Source organism: Plecotus auritus, assembly GCF_963455305.1.
Source record: "Plecotus auritus genome assembly, chromosome: 1".
Classification (NCBI taxonomy): Eukaryota; Metazoa; Chordata; class Mammalia; order Chiroptera; family Vespertilionidae; genus Plecotus; species Plecotus auritus.
The window spans coordinates 202,735,478-202,761,862 of NC_137770.1; the positions used below are offsets into that span (position 1 = coordinate 202,735,478).

Sequence of the window (26,385 nt, forward strand, 5' to 3'; positions counted from 1 at the left end):
GGGGAGTGCTACTCAGCCAGAAGCCCTGAGCCGGGCTCACAGCTGGTGAGCCCAGTGGCAGTGGGGGGAGCCTCTCCTACCTCCACAGCAGCGCTAAGGATGTCTGTCTGCCGGCTTAGGCCCGCTCCCCTAAGCCATCAGTCAGATATCACCTGAGGGCTCCCAGACTGCAAGAGGGGGCAGGCTGAGCTGAGGGCCCCCTGCCCCCAGTGCACAAATTTCGTGCACTGGGCCTCTAGTATGTAAATAATAAACATATACTTCTTGATCTTTTCAGTGAATAAATTCTTTATTTAAAATAGGCTAGATGTTTTTACTAGGTTAAATAAAATACTCTACAATTGAGAATTTAAAATCCAACATACCAAACCCAGTAATACCAGTCAGGGATCGTCCACTGATCCCCATTTAATAACATTTGAATGAAATAGCGTACAATTCTAAGAATATGTGCCTTTGCTTAGAGAAGGATATCCAAAGCAGTGTCACATTTTCTGGATACAACAGTGTCACACTAGTAAGAGACATCCTATAATGCCTAAGACAGCTAAGAAACAGTGACTTTCAAATGCAGAGATTAATAGTATTTCTAAGTCACAGAGACAGTCGACACCTTTTATTTCAACAAGAGAACGAAAGCAAGAAGGGAACCTACACTATTTCTAGCCACTTGTGTTTATTAATATGCATTTGCTGCAGAAGGGTGAACATGTTTTAGGAGAAAGATCGGCCATGGTTCAAAGCTGGGGAGCTTACACATACACAAAGCAGCTGATATCACAAGGCTCTCAGGGCTCTTGGAAATGCCACCCGTTGTGCATAACATGGGGCTGCTGGGCCTTGTTTCCTGGCATCGATGTTTGCTCTGTGTCTGGGGTCACTGTGGTATCCAAGGTCGTTTCTCCCAAGGGTGTGGTCGTATCAGCAGCGTAGGGCTCATAAACATCAGCTAATGCAGGGGTCATCAGTGGGTCAGCGGCTGCTGGGGTAACCCTGGGGGATCCCTTGCTGTGCCCTGCAGGGCCCCTGGCCAGGCTGGGAATATTGCTCTTCGGGAGAGCAAGAAGCCCTCCAAGGGCACCAGGCATTACTACCTCTGGAAGGAGAGCTGGGTTTTCTGGATTGGCTAGGTTGGCCTCCGGCATGGGGGAGCCTGGCACAGCTCCTTCTCCCTTCTCTGGGCCTTTGGTTGCAGCGACTGGGGAGTCAAATTCCAGAGTAAAGTCCCCACCCTTGCCTAGATTGGGAGGCATCCCTCCAAGGCTCGACCTCATGCCTCCAAATCCTGGGAAAATGGCTCCATAGGCCATGGGGCCTCCTCTGCCTCCCTGGAAAAAAACCATTTACCAGAGACACCGTTATCACATATTATTACTATACCATGCTATTATACCTGGTCAGATTCACTGAGAAGCCACAAAAAACGGACAGGGATATAAAGTCCTTGAGAACAGGACACTTATTTTGCCTCTATGGTATCTTTCGATGCATCTAGTTCACAGAAGGCACTCAATGTTGAAATGCAATTTTTCTTTCAGTGATAGCATATAGATGTACTTATTAATTTGATAAGATCTGTAGTTGCTGATGATTTGTTAATTCAGTATGGTTCTGTTTTGCTTTGTGCTTTAACAGATGCAACATGAAATTTTCAAAGGAAAAAGTAAAATTGTGTGTCTATTGATTCACCTTTTAATGCTGTAATATGAGTGGGTAATAACAGAATAAGACTATACTTGAATTAACTTATTAATGTCCTTTCAATTTTATAATAATAAAATTTTAAACTTGATTACTTTTTTTCCTTTTTGATCTCTCAGTTTTGAGGTTTAAATGATTTGTGAGCTGTTGAATTTGTTTTGAGGGGTTAAATGGTCCAAGAAGGAACAGGGACTTTGTGTGAACTGTGTGTATTGTTTTTGGTTTGAAGCATTTGCCCTTCATTGAAGTCTTTTCAAGAGAGATTTCTCCTCTCATCATTGTCAAGAAATGGAGCAAAACCCTATGCTCAAGAAAGGCCATCTCTCAGAAATGTCTGTATGGGAAATATGATGAAATCTTTGCACACTGCTTCAGGATCAAGCTTTGGTTTTGGAGTGGGACAATCTGAATCACATGCTGTCTATTTGGCTGCATTCACAGCCAATGCCTCTTGCAGCCAGTCATCTGTGATTGTTCTCCCTGGATATTATTTTAAGAAGAGTTTGAAGATAATACTCACCGCCATTTCTTCTGAGCTCATGATGCCAAGTCTGGTAGGAGCATTCTGTTAAAAAAGAAACACTGCTGACCCCTATTGTAGCAACTCAATACTAAATTAAAGGTCATTTAGTTTCTCCTTAAATCTCAATATTAATGTTGTGTCCAGAGGCAGAGTAAAGTGGAGAGATGAGGATAATTGAAGAAATGTAGACAATTTGGAAAATTCAGATAGCAAATTTACCTTTTCTTTAATGTGTTGTGTGTGTGTCCAGAATTATCCAAATAGAAAGTGTGTCTCTTTGCCATTTCAATTGCTAATTTAGGCATTCAGAGAATATGAAATCTATTGTATGAGGACAGGATTTTATAATTTTAGCTCTTAAGGTAACTTTTATTTTTATTTATTTATTTATTTTATATGTGTTTTTATTGATTTCAGAGAGGAAGAGAGAGGGAGAGATAGAAGCATCAATGATGAGAGAGAATCATTGGTTGGTTGCCTCCTACTTGGGATAAAACCTGTAACAAGGGCATGTGTCCTTGACCGGAATAGAACCTGAGACCCTTCAGGCTGCAGCCTGGCGCTCTATCCACTGAGCGCATCGGCTAGGGCATTAAAGTAGCATTTAATTAAAAGTTATACTTCTCATAAAATGTAGACTTACCAATTGATTTGCTCCATAGGACATGTAAAACATTCCTGGATAAAGCTAAATATAAATACAATAAAATCACAAAATGCATTTTCCCAGGGAAAAACTTTGAAATAAAAGTGGTATTTAAAAAAACTTACTGAAGATGGTTTATTATGGGCCAGCGGTCCCTGAGATATCAAACGGGCTATTGAGAATATCTTTAAATGGTAGAAAACGGGTAAGTAATTCAGATTTGCTACAATACAGGCAAAACCTCCCATTACAGCCATTTCTAACACTTATGTGAAACACATTTTCAGATGTATTCATATGACAACAAAGTATTTAATATTTAAGAAAACAAAGGAACTCATACTTCATATTCATAGTAAATGGAGCAATTAAAAATTTTTACTCTTCTTTCTTAAAAAAAAAATAGAGATATTTTCCCCAAGAAAGTCTCATTGAGATGTGTACTTACGGATGGACCTTGTGCATCAGCAAAATCCATTCCTGGTAGCTGCATCACAGATAAATAGTAACATTACTAAACTATCAAAATAGACAACCAAACACACTCTTACTTACAAATATGATAAAACAATCTCAAAGAAGTGCCCAGATTTTTACTTTCATTAGTCTTGGGGCAACAGACTAAGAGACTGCAATTGCCTTTTACTGACATGATTCAAGTGCAAGGGCAGAGATGCAGATGCATTCATATGACAAAGACGTATTTAATATTTAAGAAAACAAAGGAACTCATACTTCATATTCATAACAAATGGGGCAATTTAAAATTTTTACTCTTCTTTCTTAAATAAAGGATAGAGATATTTTCCCAAGAAAGTCTCATTGAGATGTGTACTTACGGATGGACCTTGTGGATCAGCAAAATCCATTCCTGGTAGCTGCATCACAGATAAACAATAAAATTACTAAACTATCAATTACTAGACAAACAGAGCACACTTTTATTTATGAATATGATAAAACAATCTCAAATCAGTTTCCCGATTTTTACTTTCATCAATCTCAGGGGCTACAGACTAAGAGACTGCAATTGCCTTTTACTGACACAACTCAAGTGCACAGGCAGAGATGCAGATGTATTTTTATGACAAGGAAGTATTTCATATTTAAGAAAACAAAGGAACTCATACTTCACCTTCATAACAAATGGGGCAACTAAACATTTTTACTATTGTTTCTTAAAGGATAAAAATATTTTTCCCAAGAAAGTCTCATTGAGATGTGTACTTACGGATGGACCTTGAGGATCAGCAAAATCCATTCCTGGTTGCTGCATCACAGATAAATAGTAAGATTACTAAACTATCAAAATAGACAAACGGAACACACTCTTACTTAAGCATATGATAAAACAATCTCAAAGAAGTGCCCAGATTTTTACTTTGATTAGTCTCAGAGGCACAGACTAAGAGACTGCAATTGCCTTTTACTGACATGACTCAAGTGCACGGGCAGAGATGCAGCGTATCTCTGGTGGGTTTGCCTTGTCTTGCATAGTAGAAAGCAATGAGTTTTGGAATTGGAGCATACCAGGTTGGTTTGAATCCTGACTCTGCACTTAATTTTTATGTTATGCTGGGAAAATTGTATAACCTCTCAAAGTCTGTCTTCTCCTTTTAAAAAAGATAGTAATATTGATCTTTATAGGACTGTAGTCAGGATGATATGGGGAATGTTAAATGTCTGCAGCATGCCAGTTACATGTTAACTCCCTTTCCTGTCCATCACTCTTTCCTTGACATTACTGTGAGATACTTTCCCATGGCTGTCTTCTCTAGTACCAGGTAGAGAAGTAAGAATGCAACATACTACTTGCCATGCTGAGGGATCCATCACTCTTCTCTGTCCTCCCAACAGTGAAGAGGACCCCGATGACGGGAAGCCTGGACTTCTCTGGGCTTCCCTATTTTCTCTAAAAGCTTACATTTCTTCAACTAAGAAACCACATTTCAGAGACACAGATTCTTTTAGAAGCCATGCCCCACCCCTGGTGGCAAATGACAGAATGAATATTAGCGTTCTACTCTCAGATATGTCAATGCTCAAAACCATATTTGTATCTTTATGCATTATTCCCTGAAGCTCAGATTATTTAAATGTGCTCTCAGATTGGGTTTCTTTCATTAAGTTAGTGGGTGATTCCGATCTAACTTCAGGGGAAGGATTTACCTCGGTCTTTGGTGGCTTCTCTGATGGTGCCACCTGCTGTTGAATCATTGGCCCCTCTGCCTGCTGCAAGGGTGGCTGTCCGTGGTAAACCGGAGGCTGAGGTCCTCCCTTCTGGACTGTGTCCTGGATGGCGGTGATCACACTGGGCTGGTGGAAAGGTTTCTGTCCCGGCTGCTGAGGCTGCAGGGATGGCTGCGATGGGAGAGGTGGGGGATGCACAGGCAAAGAATATTCATACTGCAGAGAAATTTGAAAGGAGTGTCAGGATGCGATGGCTCACTGAACTGTGGTGTCTAGAATTTCTAAAGCAAAAGAGCTGGGGAATTTTCTACTTGGAAAAGTCTGCTCATGAAGGTAGGAAGCTATGTGAATGTCCTTGTAGAATGAGTCGTTTCCTCCTCTAGGTTCTCATAGTTGCCCCTGTGCATCTCTATTTTAACCCTTTCTCGCTGGATTACAAATTTTTGTTACCAATCTTTGTCCCCAGTCACCTGAGGGAGGATACGTCTTATTTATTTTTATAATCCTAGGACTTAACATAGCTCCTAACAAGTGCCTGGCACATGATAGATGCTTAATATAGTTTTGAGTTAATGAAAGGAGAAAGAGTAATTAAACAAAGCACCAATCAAATTTCTGCACTACAGAGTCCATTTTGGAAACAATCAAGAGGAGAAAGAGTCACCATTAACACAACTGACTGTCCCACTAAATGTAGTTTGGTGGGCAATGCTACCTGCTGTGGGAGGCCATCTGGACTTATAAGTTCCTGTTAAAACAACCATGTTTTGTTGATGTTTAAAAAATTATCTGTGGTAAATGGCTCCCTATTATTTTTAAATTGGTTGCCAGCTCCTCAAAGTGACATGGATTTCACAACAACCATTGCCCATCTCTAAACTCTTATAGCTTTGGTTCCTTAAACCTCCTTCATTACTCATGTCTCACAATTTAGCAGCTTATAATATGTTGTCTTCTCTTATTTCCCAACCAGATCTGAAATTCTATAAACCTTAGAGTCATTCTTAAACATCTTCACTTTCACTCCCAGTCTACAATTTGATTTATGTATTAGGTACCTAACATTATTTAACAAATAATGGTTAAAGTTAACTGATATATTTATTGATTGCTGTAAGGTTCATGATGTTTTAACCAGGACTCTGGCATCAGTTTAAATGTGCTTTTTAATAATTATTTGGGGAATCTTGATTAAAATGAGAATTGCCCAGGATTTAGCCTGTTTCCATTTTGAGGATAGTTTATTGTTATTGCTGATATTTTAAACATAGGTCTCATATTTGGGAGTCTATATCTTCCTATTTGAAATAAATGTTCAAATGGGTTGAAAAATTAGACCATTTTATTTTAAATATTCCAAAGTACTAAAACTAGTTACAAGTTTTGATGTATTTGGTGTCTGGATAATTACTAGTATGTTTGTTTATTACTCTGTGGGTAGTATATGACAACTTAGAGAATGTAAGTAGGGGAGGATTTTAAGGCTTGGTGTTTCAAACAATTGATGTAACTAACTTACCTGTTGAGTTTCATGTTCCCTTGGTCTCATCCATGGGAAGGAGGAATGTGGTGGAAGGAGACCGTGCATCCACAAAGAATTAAGTGATTTCCCAAAGCCAAATCTTGAATACTAAAGACATGGGGAGAAAAGATAGATAGAGAGAAATTTACTTCTATTTCAATATTGGCTTAAACTTGGTTTTCATTTTCCAAAAGATACACAGAAAATGTAGAGATAGCAAAAGGAAGAGTGAGATTACTTAATTTAACATGGATAGGCAAACACTCTCTTGCAACAGACTCACAGCCATTCTGCAGTAAGAATGGAGTAAGCCAGACTGCAGTATCCTCATATACTTGTCTTGGATTTAGCTTTGTAAGTACTCATAATAAAATAGACAACGCAAAAAAATTTTTTTTACTAAAGAAAATTTAATGTTGTTTTTCTTTTCCCCTGCCAGCCCATCTTAGAATCTTATTGTGTTTTAGGTTATCTCAGTTATTCATTAGTTCTTCCAAAATTTAGGATATCTCCTGTTCACAAATATATTCTATAAATGACAATGCTGCTGCTAATATCACTACCACCACCACCATTAGTACAGTCCTTGCAATAAGAAATATTTGAAAATAAGTTTACCTGAGAAAGCATATTTAGTCCCTGCAAGGTGCCCAATTGTCTCATTGTCTGTAAAGAAGAAAAAGTGGGTTACTATTTACCACACATGTTCCTTTTCTGTATGACACAACGGATTTTGCAACATACATCATTAACACAAAGTTTGGAGTGTCAATTTGAATAAAATAGAAGTAGACATTAATTATCACTGAAAAATGAAAATGTTGAATGTGTTTTTTTTCACTGTTGCTATTATTGCTATTAAAGTCTTTAGCTTGCTTTCTATTATTAGAAGAGAAAAAGCACCATTTAACTGAGGTCACATTGAAATATGGAAAAATAGCTCATTCAACTGAAACATAAATGTAATAATCAGGACATTCCTTCATTGACTCTTTTACCATACTTTGCCTTTTTAAATTTCAACTTGAAGAGGAATTTGAAAAAAACAGGCAAACAAAACAAAATAAGACCACCTCCATCTCCTTCCGAAACAAAAAAGTCCTCAAAATAAAAAATATAAAAGACATTGAGAAAAATGGTATCGGGAGAGATTGTCAAAAATACCAGCAATTCAACAGGAATTCAATTTCAATGTATTAGGAAGAAGTTTAGAATGCTTTGGTTGCATTTAAGCTAGAAAGTGAGAAAAAATAACTCAGTGAAATTAGCTTGCATGTGAAATGGGCATCCAGCCAATATAGGTTCTGATTGCCCCCAGATTGTTATAATCTGAATAAATATTGCAAGGTCTTGTGATACATTTATAATTTCATAAATATTTTTCTATTTGTAACTGTCAATATATTTTATTAATATGGTCAAACAGTACTATTTTGCTGGGATTTTCTAAGCAGGGTATATATTAGTTATGAGAAGTGCAATGAGACTGCCACAGATTATGCAGCAGGTACAATGTTAGTGTTATTTACAGGAGTTCTTATAAATAACTGAATTTTGTAAGGTAAATTTTCTTCATCTGAACTTTATAATATAAGGTACTATAAGGAGAAGGAACTAAATAGAAACCATTTATGACTTCAGACCAATGTGTTTGAATTAATGCAGTAATTATATTAATGCAGTAATTATGTTAATGTATATATAGTAGGTATTAAATAATGTATATATAGTAGGTATTAAAATATTGCTTTGATTCACATACAGATGATGTTATGAGGAGTAAAGCACCTGAGAATTTAAAATGAGGTAAAATTATAAAACAAGGCTCTCATAGATGCCATAAGTTTCTCCAGAACCACACAGGAGGATGGCCACTGCCTTCTGACTGGGAAGACCAGAAACAGCCCATCACCTTTCTCCCCTCCCAGGAACAAACAAACATAAAAAGTAAACGTCAGTGCTCTGAAAATACATACCTCCAGGCTCAAACTAGCCATGCCCGGGGTCCCCGGCTGCCGAGGAAACACCTACATGGAAATAGAATAATTCTGAGTTTTCTTCGATGAGAAACTTTCTTAACCACCGGAAATAGAAAGTACAGTCAAGAGGCCAACATTTGATTTATTACCTAAATAACTTGAACTTTTGGGAAGAAAGAAGAATAATTTAAATTATTGGGGAATTAACATATTATTTTACAATTTTGCCCCCTCAGAAATCTTCTGCCCTTTGTCTGCATCGTAGTGTTATGTTGCTTTAAAAGCAAAAATTGATTTGTTTGAAAGTGATATAATAAGTAAATTAAAGCAATAGAAAAATACTGTAAAAGTAACTTCTATTCTTAAGTGTTATCAAATAGAAGAGGAAAGGGGGCAAACTTGAGGTCATTTTTCTTGTGTGTTTGACAAACCTACATGCTTCCTGTTGATGGAATGTGGCATGTGATCATGAAGTTCAGAAAAACCCCACCAAAACCCAACTTGCCTCCTATTCTAACAGCTTCAACAAATCCTCCATCATCTTTAGTGAAACATCACTTTAGGTATAAAGCAGTTGATCTGTGTTTATATTTGGGGGATCATATCAAAGGTATATTTTCTTAAATAAAAAGTTCTAGCTCTAAGTCATAAATTAAATAACAATCATTACATGAATGTAAATAGACAGGGGATCCATTTCCCATGTGGCAGTGAAAGGAGAAGAACATGTAGTTTGGCAGGCAGTCTGCTGGTGATCCTAAACAATTGTCTTGCTCCTATGACAAAGTGGATCTGTCATAGGTGTGGAGTAGAATAGGTTTGAATAGTGTCAAGGTATTAGACTGATGATGGAGTCTGACCTCAACGTCAGCATCAGACAAAGGTAAATTAGAATGGCAGCTTCAATTTTTCTTTCATTTAAAATTCATGTTGAGCAATAGAATAAAAACTTTTTATTTGTGGAATTGAGGTTTGAATCCTTGTGATCAGTTTTCATCCCCTTTCTCCAAAATGTTTAACTTTAAGAAACCCAAATAGCTAACCTTCTTTCTCAAGGAACTGAAATATTTTAAAGTCATTTGAAGCTGACCATTATCTCCCCAGACAAGAGACCATGTCATATTTACCTTTGTGTCTCAATGTCCAGTACATTGCTGGGCACATGGCAGGTGCTTAGTCAACATTTGCCAAAAGCAGATAGCAGCTGAATGAAGTCCTCGTGAAAACAGAATCACATGCTATTGGCTGGAATAGTTCAGTGTTCAAAAGAAGTGTATTCTTATGAGATCACCTCAATATATGATAGAGTGGACCAGGTGTATGACTGTAACATGCAATTCGCCATATTGCCATGACATGTTTTGATTTAAGAAACTTCAGCTCTTGAACACATAATATCTTCCCTATAAGGCAAATTTATTGTTTAATTACTAGCTTCAAATGGAATTACTAACTCAGTTTTGTAGCCATAGTAATTTGGCTAATATTGTTCTTTTCAAAGTGAAGAAAACGTACTTCACTTTTTTGAAGAAATTTTCTTTCCATTTCAATTTCATAATAGTAGCAAGTAGCTGATAAGAAAATTGTGTCATGGCATTGTGGAGATAACACAAGTCTCTTATCTTTGAGTGAATGAAAGGAGACTTGGACATTGTCTTTGGAATATTTTAAATATCTTTTTGAATAGAAAAATCATATATTTGACTTATTGCTTTTGGATGGTAAGGCTCATGTCTGGGTAACTATGACTTTTGGCTCAGTAGGAATTATAACATTGGATTAATTCAAATGAGTCCATGCATGGACTCTTAGCCCAAGTCCTTCAGCATTCTTTGGGGTCCAACAGTGTCTCTGCTGGGATGCATTCTAGAAGACTCAGACTTACCGGCACTGCAGAACTCGTTTCCAGGAGGCACAAAACCAGTATCAGGTTCTTCATCTTGAAAAGTGGGATCTGAAACAGAGTTAGGTTGGAGAATTAAATCAGATAGATTTTTATTCCAGAATGGTTAAAAGACAATACCTCAAATGAGCTGAATCGCTGGTTTTCTAAAACAACCAGGTTCGATACAAAAACAAAAAGCAACAACAAAAAACTAAATGTTGCTGAACAACTGATTTGTATTTACTAGGTTTTGGAAAGAATTGACAAGCAATTAGAAAATATCCAAGAACTTTCTGTGTGCGTGGAGCTTCAACCTAAATGAACATGTAGGAATAACCTTCATGCATAGTCTTTAACTGCTGTGTTTCATTTTGTAAAATATGAATTGGAAAATCTCTTCTACTATGTGAAATTTTGCTCTATTCAGTATTGTCCACAGGAAGTTATACTTTGTTTCCTTCCAGAGCAAATTTTGAATTCATTGAAAATGTAATACAGACAATAATAATTTCATAGCAGACCTTTATTTGCAGATTTATAAGGCATATCATTCTATGTTTAGGTTGCCCACATTCTTTTTAAAATAAGTTAAAATTTCCAAAATGTTAGTGGAAAATATTTATAAAAATTGAGTTTTTCTTTTTCTAAAATAAAGTATCTCTTTAAAATGATTTTATAAGTTCAAAAGGCTCTTACCCTTACATGAACAAAAGTCTGTCTAGCCAAGAGATATGTTCATCTTATACTTTTATAAATTAGGCAATGTCACTAATAATCACAAATAGTAAAAACAAAAAACAAAAAAAACCCCACCTTGTTGATAAGTCTTTTTTTCTTTTTTTCTCCCTCATTATAAAATGTTTATTAAATATAGGAGATACATTTAGATTTTATGCACCATAACCCAGCTTAGCACATTATTACAATTAGCAAATGTATATTTTACAAAAATTCATTTTATGAGGTAGTACATTTATTTTTATTTATTTACTTATTTTTTTACGTGTGGATTAAAAATTTAATGTTGTTCAAATATCCATACCACCCAAAGTGATATACATATTAAATGCAGTTCTATCAAAATCCCACCCTAAAATTCTTTTTTTAAAAAATTTTATTTTATTGTTTAAAGTATTACAAATAGTAGTACATATGTCTCCCTTTCCTCCCCATGGACTTCCCCCCAGCCTCCTCTACCCCCCAGCACATGCAAGTCTTTTTTCTTTAGCTGGAAGGTTATTAGACATATCTTCTCTGAAACTTGCTAATGGTTTACAATAAGTTATTATTCTGGTGACAAATGAAGATAAATCCTCTTATAAAAGCTTCCTGCAGATAGGAAGAAAGATCTTACAGGAATCACAAGGAAATCATAAAATCACATTTTACCTTCAATGCTGGCCTGCACTGTGCTCTCAGGGCCTGGTGATGCCAACCAAGATAGTTCTAAGAAAAGAAGATTAGTTTTTTGTTTTTTTTCTGGACTGTTTGTGCCTGGGACTCGCTCTGTATCTCTCAACAAGGTAGACCTGAAATCTTTATTTAAAGTGTCAACCCACCAATCAAAGTGAAGCAAAATGGGGAGGGGGGGGAAACACCAAACTCTAGCCCACACCTTTTTACTGCATGCAAGGACATTGGCCCGGTAGAGTCTCATTATTTTTAATTGTAACTCAACCCCTGTATTTATTCAGAGAACTTGATTGCAGGGAAGATAGTGAAGGAATAATGGACATAAACTCTGAAGATAATCATTTTGGTGAGCCAGGGGGGAAATGCATGTAAAATAGGTTCAAAATAAACCATTATCTGTTTTGTGCAGGGTTTTATCTGCAGATAAAACTAGAAACCTACTGCCAACATTCTCAAGATTTCCACCCTCATGTTTATTGTGGTAAAAGTAACTCCCCCCATATTCCCTCAACAAATACACAGTCTAGAAGGAAATACTAAGATAACTTTCTGGGCTTGAAAGAGAGGATGAAAATATTAGATAAATCATGCTATGATTCTTCCCCCTGCCCCCACCTATGAATTTCCTAGGTATTACACTAGAGATAGCTAAATTACCTCTCTAAGAAATTTCAGTTGGACCCTCTGAAAGAATCACTTCAGGAAAACCTTTGGCGCATGTTCTTGTGGGGGAGGAGGGGAATAAAGGAGAACATTCTCCATGACCCAGTCAAGCCCATGGGCATAACTCTCAGTTTGCTCTTTAGATAGACCCATTTTCAGGCACTGGATGGGTATTTCCATGAGCAAACAGGAATATCTTGGATGTGGATTGAACTTTAGCTGCTTTTGTTATTTCTCTGACCCTCCTTGTCTTTTCAAAGTGTGATTCCTGACGTGAGAGGGGTAAGAATTTAAGGTTGGTTTCTTAAAAAGGGATGAGTCAGTACACTTTTTAGGGAAGTAAGGATCTTGTTAATTATAGAGAACTTGGAGGAAGCTGGCATTATGGAAGAAGTATGTCTTCATACCTAAGTGTAGGCTTAAAAGCTTCAAATATTGTTATCCAAGAAGCTGCTCCTGAAAAATTATTTCCCATTGATAACATAATTATTTTTAGGATGCAAAGAAATAAGGAATGGGAATATGTTTCATAAATAGCAAAATGTTATTGAAATGAAAAGTATTATTTTTGACTTCTCTCTTTCTCTCTTTATTCCAGCTCTGGTACTTGATCAAATTCCTTAATTTCTCTAAGCCTGTTTCTTCTGTGATAGAAGGATAATCATTTAGCACACAGTTAGGCTTGTTTGAGGATTTGGTGAGGTGGTGAAGATGCAGCAGCTGCCATACAATGGGTGCTCAATAAATGTGATGATTGTCTTTCTTGGTGGGAGAAACTACATGAAAGATGGGACCACAAAGATACTGTGTGTGTGTGTGTGTGTGTGTGTGTGTGTGTGTGTGTGTGTGTGTGTGTTTATTACAGGACAAAGAGTACTAGCAGCTTAGGTCCATGAGCTCAAAGGAAGGTAGAGCAGGGACCTGATGGAAGACATTTCCTCTGCATGGAAGTTGATACTAAACCCATGGGATTAAGCTTCCCAATGACAGCTAAACAGGAAATGGAATTTGTGTATGTCTTTTATGGTTTATGAGCATGATCATGACATCCTAATAATGATGTTTTGGTGGATTCAGATGTTCTGTCTTGCTCTTAAGCCAAATGTCCAATACATCATAAATGATATAAATGATGCTGCTTCCACTTTTTAAAAATATCCTTTACTCCCCTCTGTAACATTGATCATGTGACATTGGGTTAGTTGTTCAACTAGAATATATATAGTATTTTCATCTGTGAAATGTGGTCTTCCATAGGAAAGCATTAATTTAATTTAAATATAACAGATATAAAAGTTATTAAAGTTATATGTTCATTATTAAAGTTATATGCTCAATACACTATTTGGTATGAAGAAAATGTTCAATGATCACGAGTTATTTTTCTTATTGAAATAAAGGAACATGTATGCTGAAAACCTGCTTCATATTGGACTGTGGGCCTTGACTGTAGTTATTCCAGCCAGCAATGTGAACTATAACAGCTAACTAAAATGGATAGAAATGCGGGGCCGGGCTAGAAGGGGTCGATGGGGAAAAAAAGGGGTCATATATAATACTTTCAAAAATAAAGATTACAAAAAATAAAAAATAAAATGTATAGGAATGATTTTGATTGCTTTGGGTATATCGATTCCACAGGAGAAAACGTGAACTTGGAGTTTGTTTTGTTTTGACATGTCCTGTTCCACCTTCTGCACCAGACAGACTTGTTTACTCACTCTCCCCAGAATGTGTCATGTTTTTCTCTCCCTGGGGTTTTGGTTGAAACCTTTTCTCTGCCTAGACTCTTTTCTCACCTGTTCACAACAACTTCAAGTTCTACTCAAAATTTACCTCTCTGAGACTCCTTCCCCGACTCTTTCATTCCTCTGTGATTTTCCTTTCTCTGAATTTCAAATATTTGTCAGTGATTTGAAAATCATTCATACTCTACGCTGTGATAGCTTGCTTGTTACATAGCTTTAACATTTTATTTTGCGTGTGTTCTTCTAGCTTTTTGGATATGTTTTGCATGTATTTTCAACCAAAGGGCATAAATCACCCATTCTACTAAGTTGCAGCCTTTGATGTTCTATGCTTATTATAATAGGTAATATTTGGATAGTATTTGTTGTGGAAAAACATTATCTTAGTATTTTGCATATGTGCATTTTAAAAATTCTCACAAGAATTTTATGAAGAGAATAATGTTCCTCCCTTTTTATACATGATAAAATTGAACTATGGAGAGGTGAAGTAAATTTCCTGAAGTAACAGTAAGGGGTGGAACCAGAATTTAGACAGGCATCTGGCTCCAGAGTCTTTGCTGTTATGCACTATGCCAAAATAAATCAATTACCCAGGGGCAGATGACATTTAATATCAAATGACATAATCCCACACGAAATAACTGCTAAAATTAGAGTGCTATATAGAACAGTGATCCACAGTTTGGGGTGATTTAAAACATTTGAAATTTTTTTCAATTACAATTGATATACAATGTTATATTACTTTCAGGTGTACAGCATAGTGATTAGACATAAATTATGAAGTGATCACCCAGGTAAGTCTAGTACCCATTAGTTCAGGATGATTTGCCTCCCCCTTCCCTGAACATTTAGAAATGTTTGGGAGATGGGATATTTTTTGGTTATCTTAGTTTGCCGGTGAGAGGAAGGGTGAAGGAGAGGAGAGATTTGCTATTGGCACCTAGTGAGTAGAGGTCAGAGATGTTGCTAATACCTTATCATGCACAGAATAGCACCCGTCCCGCAAAGAAAAACACTTATCCAGCTCCAAATGTCAATAGTGGCGAGTATGGGAAACTTTGCTAAAGAAGAATGCTATAAAATTCTTGAGGTTGGAGAAATCCTGTGGGGTCAGGTATTAGGAGAATAGATTCATGTTGATGCTTGAAGGAAGAATGAGATTGGACAAGATACTTAATGGCTGGTGATTGAGTGAACTGATAAGTACTTACTGTCCCAGGGAAAATTGGATGGAGTGTCATGCATTAAGCCTCAGGACAAGGGAACAAGGGCAAAGCGTGTGGTCCTGTCAGAAGAAGGCCAATTTTTAAAGTTGACTTAATAGAGGTAATGCAGTATTTCATTAGTGTTTTATTTTATATTTCTTTGTTCATTATTTTTTTTTAAAATATATTTTATTGATATTTTACAGAGAGGAAGGGAGAGGGATAGAGAGCTAGAAACATCGATGAGAGAGAAACATCGATCAGCTGCCTCCTGCACACCTCCCACTGGGGATGTGCCCGCAACCAAGGCACGTGCCCTTGACCGGAATCGAACCCGGGACCTTTCAGTCCGCAGGCCAACGCTCTATCCACTGAGCCAAACCGGTTTCGGCTCTTTGTTCATTATTAAAGTCATATGTTTTCTTCACTTTTCCTAACTATGCTACTAACTGTATTTCTACATATTACTAACTATATTTCCACTTTTGTAAAATTTTCCTGGTTTTGCTTATTGGCCACAGGGAAATTGATATTCTTATTAATTTGTATGTGTATTCTATATATCATTGAGCATCTACATATATAAAAAGCCAGTGACCGTAACGCTGGAATGACTGGAATGACCGGTCGCTATGATGCCCACTGTGGCCAGCGAACCAGCCGGCCAACCTCCCACGGCAACCTCCAAGCTGGTCCAGCCCTGATCAGACCCAATTGGAGCTGGGCCAGCTGGACCCCACCCATGCACGAATTTGTGCACAAGGCCTCTAGTATAATATAAAACATTTTATATAGCATACAAATTAATCTCTTGTTATGTTTGATGTAATTTTTTGACAGACATTAAAATATGTTAAAATGCATTCCATGTAAATGCCGTATATATATATATATATATATTTAAATATATTTTTATTGCTTTCAGAGAGGAAGGGAAAGGGGAGAGAGAGATAGAAACATTAATGATGAAAGAGAATCATTGATTGGCTGCCTCCTGCACACCCCCTACTGGAGATTGAGCTGGCAACCCGGGGCATGTGCTCTTGGCTAGAATCGAACCTGGGACCCTTCAGTCCGTAGGCTGACGCTCTATCCACTGAGCCAATCCAGCTAGGGCAAATGTTTTATATTTTACAGTAATTTCTTACATGTATATTTATTGGAATCAGATGGAGCTCATTTTCTACCCCTCATGCCTTTCTTTGCATGATGAGTTCCAAAGACTACATTCCTGGCAATTCTGACAGTAAGCAAAATTGGCATTGATTCTTTCAAATAAAGAATTTGTGGTAAAATGTGTGTAATGGATACAATACTTGGCTGCTTGCCAAGTAAAACACTTACTTGCTTTGTATGTTAAAATGGTGATTCATTTGTTTATTTTCAGGATTATTATCATCTGCCAGTTGATAACCATTATTAACCCACTTCAGAAGGACTTTTGGAAGAATGAGTTGACCATAAGACAATACGGGATGACTGACTTCAGCTCTTCACACATTGACCCTATGCTCTGATATCAGAGTCAGTTTTACAGTAGAGATGGTACTTGGGTCTCACCTTGCCCAGGAGAAGCCTCTGGGGTAGATAATTTGCAAACAAGTCAGGAAACATGTCTTGTGCTCGTCACTTACCTGCCGAGTTTGTTAAGGAACATTTATTAAAGGCTTGCTATGAACAGACCATCATATTACATTTAATGATGTAAAGAGGGACACTCGGGCTTCTTTTCCTCAAAAATATATGACACTGATACATGAAGTGACATGAGTCTTCTTATGAAATACCTCACCATGTAAAAGAAGATAGGGCGCAAATTACTTTGCTACTAAGAATGTGGGCTCTGGGCTCAGACTGATCAGGTTGGGATAGATTCATGACTCTCTAGCTGTGTGTCTTGGACAGGTTATGTCACCATTCTGTACCTCAGTTTCCTCATCTGTAAAAGAGCACAAACAAAGGACTTGACAAAGGAGTAAATGAAACAGTGCACTGAGGTTCCTAGAACAGTGCCTGGTACATTGTAAGTATGCAATTAATGCAAATTATTACTGATTTAACATAATTATTAAAGGGGTGTCAAACCAGGAGGTTATTAGAATGGGACATACTTAATTGTAGAGACATTCTTGCAGAAAATGAGTTTTAAATCCAGGATTGCAGCAAATAAAGAATATACACAGACAATTTTAAGGTGAAGGACGCTTCGTATTGATGGAATGACCTGTAAAAAGAAAGCTGATTGTGTGATAGTGAGAGAAAAGAAATTGGCTGAGGCTGAATGACATTAGGGAATCTAGTGAAAAATATATCCAGTTAGTGGATGGGCTATAATCATGATGTCAAACATTGTGAACTTAGCTAACTTGCATGCAGAAAAAGAAAAGAAACTTATTTGCCTCACTGTTTTCCCAGCTATTGCCATATCCATCTTCCAAAAAGAAAAGACCAAGATTTCCAATTTTAGAAACACTTCTAGTCACCTGAACTAATAACGAAGTCCAAGAACTAAGATAAACAAACAAGACAAAACACAAAGAAAAACCAGACAGCTTGGGGACACTTGATATAGAACCTCTTTTCCACTACCTTAACAAGGATGTGTGCTTGTAATGGTCACAGTGTCATTAAAATCAGGTTAGATTATGTTTTATATCATTAAGTCAAGAAAACAGAGGTCCCATTCTAGATGTTTTGCCTTTAAAATAATGAAACATGTTGGGATTCCCTACCCTTATCAATTTCTAGGTCAAGCACAAGCAGTATTCTGGTAGGTCCACAGAGCTCTGGTGCTGAATTCTGATCTCCTCCTTTCTTTCCCTGAAGAGCAGGCTTAACAAGCCAGGAGAAAGTGTTGAGGCTCTTTTTACTCCACTTTCTTTTATAATTGGGACCTAGAACAAGCCTCATGAAGGAATTGCCTGTTTTTGTTTTTTTCTGAGGCTCACACTAGGCCTCAAGATGCCCCAAAGCTCACACTAAGCCTCAAAGACTCCTGAGAGCCAATGCCTCTAAATCTTTTAGTTTTAGGTCAATAACTATAGACTACAAAGCCACAAACATGTCTAATCCAAGATACTTCTAGTTTCAGAGCCTCTTTCTCCAGACTTCCCCATCCCGCTCACCTGCAGCTCTGCCCCTGATGTGAAAGACATTCCCCACAGTCCTGCGGGGACTGCACCGGCATGGGATGGAGTGGAGGAGAGGGCTCCAGTGACAACACTTGCTTTGAGCACAGGTGTGCCGCCCAGTCTTCCTAATCTCTAGTTAGAAGGTCCACACTGTTCTGAATTTGTGATGTAGACCTTGATCTTGTCTTCAAGTCCCTCCATTTTCTTTTCTGTTTTCTAGAACTCCTGTTAGTTGGGGTGAGTGGAATAAGCAGTGGGTCAACTTTAAACTTCATTTACCTGCACATTCCCTTGTGTTGAAGAGCACATTCTCTCCTAAGGACAATGAATGGAGTATTATAGGTTATGTAGTGTAATACATGCAACATCCTATATAATAAAAGAGTAATATGCAAATTGACCATCACTCCAAGACACAAGATGGCCACCCCCATGTGGTCAAAGATGGCTGCCCCCATGTGGACACAAGATGGCCACCACAAGATGGCTGGCAGGGGAGGGCTGTTGTGGGCAGTTGGGGGTGACCAGGCCGGCAGAGGAGGGCAGTTGGGGGAGACCAGGCCAGTAAGGGAGGGCAGTTGGGGGGCCCCAGGCCTGCAGGGGAGGGCAGTTGGGGGGGACCAGGCCTGCAGGGGAGGGCAGTTGTGGGCAATCAGGCAAGCAGGGAGGCCAGTTAGGGGTGACCGGGCCAGCAGAGGAGGGCAGTTGGGTGAGACCAGGTCAGAAGGGGAGGGGAGTTGTGGGCAATCAGGCCAGCAGGGAGGGCAGTTAGGGGTGACCGGGCCAGCAGAGGAGGGCAGTTGGGTGAGACCAGGTCTACAGAGGAGGGCAGTTGTGGGTGATCAGGCCAGCAGGGAGGGTTGTTAGGTGTGACCGGGCCAGCATAGGAGGGCAGTTGGGGGAGACCAGGCCTGCAAGGGAGGGCAGTTGTGGGGGGACCAGGCCTGCAGGGGAGGACAGTTGTGGGGGGACCCAGGCCTGCAGGGAAGGGCTATTGGGGGGGACCAGGCCTGCAGGGGAGGGCAGTTAGGGGAGACCAGGCCAGCAGGGGAGGGCAGTTAGTGGTGACCGGGCCAGCAAGGGAGGGCAGTTGGGGGCAACCAGGCCTGCAGGGGAGGACAGTTAGGGGCAATCAGACTGGCCAGGGAGCAGTTAGGCATTGATCAGGCTAGCAGTGGAGTGGTTAGGGGGTGATCAGGCTGGCAGGCAGAAGCAGTTAGGGGCAATCAGGCAGAGGCAGGCGAGCGGTTGGGAGCCAGCAGTCCTGGTTTGTGAGAGGGATGTCAGACTGCCCATTGGGATTGGGCCTAAACAGGCAGTCGGACATCCCTCAAGGGGTCCCAGATTGGAGAAGGTGCAGGCTGAGCTGAGGGACACTCCCCACCCCATGTGCACGAATTTTGTGTACTGGGCCTCTAGTAATGTAAATGAAGACTAATGTTTCACATGATTACTTCTCTTGATTTATTTTATCACTGAGATGTAAATTTCAACTATTCATAAACAGACATAGATTACAGTAATGATTATACAGTAAGACATTTTATTGTGACTGAAACACTGCATTGCACAGGGTATATGAAGTGTTGGGTTAAACATCATAATTAAAAAAATTACTGACCTTGAGAGTCTCCAAAATGGAGTTTGGAGGATTTTACTGAATTTTAGATAGAGCAAGGTAACATTTAGCTGATATGGTAGAAATGTAGGGCTCTCATTACCCTGCAAATTTAAGAACAGCATCTCCCAGAGAGAAGCCATATTTCTTATTCAGGCAAGATGAAGATCCTGTCTCAGCATCTCTGGCTGAAACGCAGACGTGCAGAGAGGTACAAACCTGCATGCAAAAATAACAGAGAAAGTACATGTGATCAAGCCCATGTATTTCTCTTCAAAGCAGCAGAATGGATTTACCACTGCCTGGGTGCGCTGTGCCTTCCAGGATATCATAAAGTGTAGCATAAAATAGGGGGGAAGGGGCAGGCTATGTATTGGTTTCCACTTTTACTCTACCTCTGGCACTTTCACTTTCCCTATATGATTACATTTATTCCTCACAGGAACCCCTTACATCCCTGTTGTTCAGACATGGAAATGAGCATCAAGAGCTTTCACAATTTCCTCAGGGCCACACAGGTAAATTGTAGAATCAAAGTTCGAATCTAGTCTGGGTCCAAAACCCACAGGTCTCCCACCGTAGACATGTAACCCAACACAGAGGGCTGAAATAGCGGCTGTTCAGGGGTGATGGGGAGAACGCCTGCCTCCCATTTGGCCTCCTTCAAAGTCCTACAGGAGCGGCTGGAGGGAGGACTCCCAAGGTACATGATAGGTCTGCTCTTCCCAAAGTGTGTTCTGAGAAACCTGTGGAGATGCTCCTTGAAACAAAGGTCCTGTGGCTAAGTAGGAACATTGCATATTATTTCCTCAAGCACATGATTGGTTGGGGAAAACCTCATAATAAAGAAACTTTCCCCCAATTTCCCCCACATTTGGTTTTCTTATAAAATTTATTAACCTGTGGACCTGATGTTCTGTAAAACATACCTGAGGAGATGCTACTGAAGGTGAAGTCTGTCTCAGCCCAGAATGTGAGCCTTGAGGACGGGGGGCTGTCACTTATTTTCTGTATCTCCAGGGCCTGGTATGTATAGGTGTTGACATATATAGGGCACAGCATTTATTAAAGAAGTGACTCAGGCAATAAATGAACTCATCTGGCCACTCCAGATGGGTCTACCCGAGAGGAAGGGGCAGCACAGACATGTGCTTATTCAGGGCGAGAGAGGAAGATCCTTCACTTTCAGTATCGTGCCTAAGGACACACAAGTCATCCCTCCTTAATCTTCCTAGATGTGTGTGAAATTGGATTGATTCCCGCATCGCTTTGGTGGAAAGTGGGATGGAAGCAAGACAGTACATTTATTCAATATCTGTTAAATGATAGATGGTGAAGAGGCACTTTGTCTATGCTATTTCATGTAATCTTTGTATCAGCCTTATAAAGTAAGTCTTATTGTCCACATCTTTAGAGATAACGACACAGGCTTCAAGAACTTAAGGAACTTGCCAAAGACACATACCCAATAAGCATGTCAAAATTTGAATTCAGGTCAGACTGACTCCCAAATCTATACATGCTATCCCCCCTATATCACACTGTCTCTAAGTAGGGAACTGGATTTGGGTAGATGATATTAACTCAGATTATTTACTTTGAGACTTAGATGTGCTTTTAATATGTTGCATACGAATTCTTAATATTAATTCACACGATTAATTCATAGTAGTTGTTAAAATGGAAGAAAGCCCAGGATATTGACTTGATTACTTTCATTTGATTATGGGCTCCTCTATATATTTTTAAAAACAAACAAAACAATCAATTTCTACCACTCTAAAGCCTGGACTTGTTAAGTTATGGTATAAGTGTTCTGCATAAACTTTTTTTTTTTTTTTTTTTTTTTTACCATGCGACTTTTTTAGACACTATCTCTTTGCTCATTTCTTAGCTAAATTTTAGCATTGGTACCAATTCTGCAAAGGCAAGAAAACTTACTGACTTTTTTTTTTTCCTTGGAAGAGCTGGTCAGAACTGGCGGTCTCTGATTACAGGCCTAAGCCAACTTGGAGAAAATCACATTCTGTTCAGTCCACATTTCTGTGTGATAGGCAATGTCTGAAGGTGTCTGTGGGGGTAATTACTCAGGGAAAATATAGGCTAGAAAAACCAAGAAATGGGTAGACTATCTTTCCCCAAAAAACCAAAGAAATTATCATTAACAGAAAGAAAACCAGGAGTCAGCATGCCTAAAATTTTAGGGTTTTCATGATTCAATTAAGAGACCAATTAAAACTGAGGAAACGTTTTAAAGAGCATGAACAAAAATTTTGTGAGATAAATATATATGAAAGAATTAGAAAATGTGAATATGCCAAGTAGTTTCATTTCTCAAGATTATTTCTATGGATGTGTGACTGCTAATGATGATTGTAAATGATATGAAACAACATAAAGAATATTAATGAACTCCTGCAATGTGCTGGGCATATATTAAGCACTTGACATACACTATCTCATTTAAAAACCTGGAAGTTCAGTCCTTCTGAATGGTAGCCATGATCAAAGTTAGGGAGCAACTGCTTTCCTTTAACAGGACAAGCATTCTTCTTATTTTTCTTGTACCTGGCTGGCTTCACTCATCTACGTTACCTGCCTTGCCTGGGTAGGCATTTTGGTTTTTGATGCCTGCTGTAAATCTAAAGTGCTTGTCACTATAGCATGAAGGATAACTGACCAAATTCTTTTTTTTTTTATTTAAAAAAATATTTTATTGTTATTGATATTTTACAGAGAAGAAGGGAGAGGGTTAGAGAGCTAGAAACATCTATGAGAGAGAAACATCGATCAGCTGCCTCCTGCACACCTCCCACTGGGGATGTGCCCGCAATCAAGGTACATGTCCTTGACCGGAATCGAACCCGGGACCCTTTAGTCCGCAGGCTGATGCTCTATCCACTGAGCCAAACTGGTTTCAGCCTGACCAAATTCTTTCTATTCTCTCACAGAGCATACAATGTCATGTGGCTTATGCTGCTACACGTTGTAGTAACAAAATATGCTTTTTCATTAATGAAAGCAAAATAGAAACAGATGCATTTTCAGGCCTCATGGAGATGGATGTCATCCAATCCCTTGTAATTGCTCTGGTACCTGCCAGCAGCTTCAGGACTTAGCAGACACTTAGTGACAGTCACCTATAAGTGACTGTCACCATAAGACACAACTGTTTCCCATGTCACTTTGAATGAGCCAGCTATTACTAACTGCTTCTTCCTAAATTTCCAGTATAAATTTCCCCAGAGAGAGGAGCTGACTGATTCAACTCCTCACCATTCTCTGCAGGAGGTCTGTATTAGGCAGATCTTTTGAGGCAGGGCACTCCACAGGCTGTTTGGCCAGAAGTACCCAGGCCTAGTCCAACCATTTGTGTCCAGGGAGGCAGAGTGAACAGGTATGAGGCATGATTAAAGAACCTTTTAGAAGGGGATATGGGCCCAGCAGGCATTCTGAAGCTCCCCGAGGGGTCTATGACTGTCAGATACCTTTCTTGGCCTGTCCAGTTATAAGCTTCTTGATATAATGCTACAAAATAGAATTCCTCCCATTTTTAAGGAGGATAAAAGCTTCCTAACCTTGGGATGGGCTTCATCTTTTTTTTTTTACTCTAATTTTCTTTAGCTCTCTTTTAAGAATTCTCTTTAGAGAAAATATTGGCAGAGGAGAGGATTGAAAGTTAGACCTGAAGTTACAACAAATTGTAAGGGAACCTCTATTGCAGTGACATTAATTGTATTTATTGCCATTAAACTGTTTCCACATAATCTACAGTTACATCAGACTCTTCATGGAGGTACTACTCAGTGCATTCGTACGGTCATTCATAAGTACTGGGTGATTTATGTGAGTGAACCGGTGTTCTCCGATGCTGAGATTACAAAGGTGAATAATCACAGTCCCTTTCCTCAAGGAGCTAACAGTCTGTGAGAGAGTCAGTCATATAAGGAATTTATTAAAGTTTGGTCTGCCCTAGCTGGTTTGGTTCAGTGGATAGAGTGTTGACCTGTGGACCAAAGGGTCCCGGGTTCTATTCTGGTTAAGGACACGGGCACGTACCTCGGTTGCAGGCTCCTTCCTGGTCAGGGCCCTGGTCAGGGCATGTACAAGAGGCAACCAATTGACGTATTTCTTTCACATCGATGTTTCTCTCTGTCTTTCCCTCTCTCTTCCACTCTCTCTAAAAATCAGTCGAAAAATATCCTCAGTGAGAATTAAAAAAAAAAAAGTTTGGTCTGACAAATGTTGTAACACAGGGATGTGCCAGGAACTAAGAACTATGCTACCATTTAAAGTTTAGATGTTGGTTTATTTACTCAACCAGAATTTACTGATTTCTAACTTTGTACAAAGTGTAGTGTAGGACATGGCAAGTAATTGCCTCCTAGAAGCTCACAGTCAGTTGAAGAGACAACGATGAACACACACACACACACACACACACACACCACGATCAGCACTGGTAGCTGAAGGCTGTAGGAGATTAAATTCCAACTACTTATAGAAAATAGAGCCATAGGATTTCAGAGAAGAGACCTGTAGAGGCAGGAGCAGTTTCAAAGCCCTAATTTCAAAGTGCCTTAAATGAGCTTTGAAAAGCAGATAGGACCACAAGACAGAGAAGAGAGACAAGGTGTTTGAAGGTGGGGACTGCAAATAGTACCTTTGTTATCTTTAGACCTGAAGCCCTCTTTATAGAATAAATGTTTTTCTTTCTGAAATGAAATTAATTCCATAACCTACATGCACACGTAGTTTAAAAACTAAATTACATGAAACATAATGTGTTTACTGTAATTTACGTGAGAAAAAAGTATAATAAGCAGTGTGCATTTTAATATATCATGCTTGAGCATGACTACCCAAAAAGCAAAATGAAATAGTTAGATGTTAGTACCTACTTATAATGACTCAGAATTTAGAAGTAAAATTAAAAGCCATCTGAACAAGGAGTAGATGGAAATGAAAGAGCAGAGGTAAGTGGACATAGACTAAAAACTAGTACTAAGATTAGTAATAACAGACTAGACCTGCCTATCTATGATAAGAGAAACAGAGAAATAACCTTAATTGCAGTAAGATAACATGTCAGGACAAATTATGGATTGTTGAAGTGAGAAAATGAGGAAGTCTGATATTCTTGCCTTATTTATAAGTGTGTATCCAAATCATTCCCTCTGTGGCATGGGAGGGAGATGAGACAGAATATTTCACTAAACAAATTCTATCTTAAAAACCACATGTTGAGGTGTACACTCTGTCTTTGAATATACAAAAGGACCACAGAAACCATATGCTTTGATAGCGAACAGGAAATCAGAGATCTATTGAAAAAAAGAAAAAGCAACTCAAAGAACCATGAAGGTCTGTGGCAGATTGCCGAGGACTATAGGATTAAAAAGAACATTAGATTGAAGAACAGGAGGCAATTTCAAAGAAATTTCAAGTTGTAATGTTCATAACATATATACTATGTAACCATTCTGCCACAAAATTACAATAAAATACAAATTATTAAGAAATGTATAGGTCTCTGCATTTCATGTATCTCAAATAATATGAATGGCATGCCAAATAGTCACTGTAAAATACTTGCAAACATCAGCTATCAATGCAGATGATTCAAATGTGGGGCATTGGCTCAAACACCAAGTTGTGCTTTCCTTTAAGGACCTGATTTTTTACAATGGTTAGCAATGCTTAGAAACATTTGAGCAAAAACAAAACATTCTCTTCCCATGATTAAAAGAAAAGTGCAGACTAAAATATTCCATGTACATTAATATTGTGCAAAAAAATACATTGTGTTATATATAAAATAAAGTTGAATCCCAAGCTCAAATATGCAAATTGCCTTATTTACTTCCATGAAAATGTGGTGGGACATTTGAAAGTCATGCAGGATGTGAACCAAATCTTGTTTGGCACTTCCCATGCACAGCTGGACATTTTCCACCCTATGTCAATAGCAGCTTTAATCCTGACAGCAAAGAAGCCACCAAAAACTGCCAAAAAACCGATCCTCTTCCCCAGGATCGTCCCATTTCCATTCCAAGGTCCTGTTCCTCTAAAGCAATAAAAAATGCTTAAGTTGAGTTGTACTGTAAAACTAATAATGTCTTATGGTGGATTTGAAGGAGAGTGAAGAGGCCTTC

At 38.7% G+C, this 26,385-nt stretch overlaps 1 protein-coding gene across 1 annotated transcript; it reads right to left on the reverse strand.

The window, feature by feature from the left end:
• Positions 1-788: 788 nt before the first annotated feature.
• AMBN (ameloblastin) lies at positions 789-22,846 on the reverse strand (the record flags this gene model as incomplete). The annotated part of the gene is made up of 15 exons (XM_080655681.1): positions 789-1,328; positions 2,222-2,266; positions 2,868-2,912; positions 2,996-3,055; positions 3,319-3,357; positions 3,710-3,748; positions 4,102-4,140; positions 5,040-5,276; positions 6,580-6,690; positions 7,201-7,248; positions 8,559-8,609; positions 10,447-10,515; positions 17,881-17,989; positions 20,334-20,449; positions 22,826-22,846. 15 exons carry the CDS (start codon positions 22,844-22,846, stop codon positions 789-791), a joined length of 1,569 nt encoding a protein of 522 aa, XP_080511807.1.
• Positions 22,847-26,385: the final 3,539 nt, after the last annotated feature.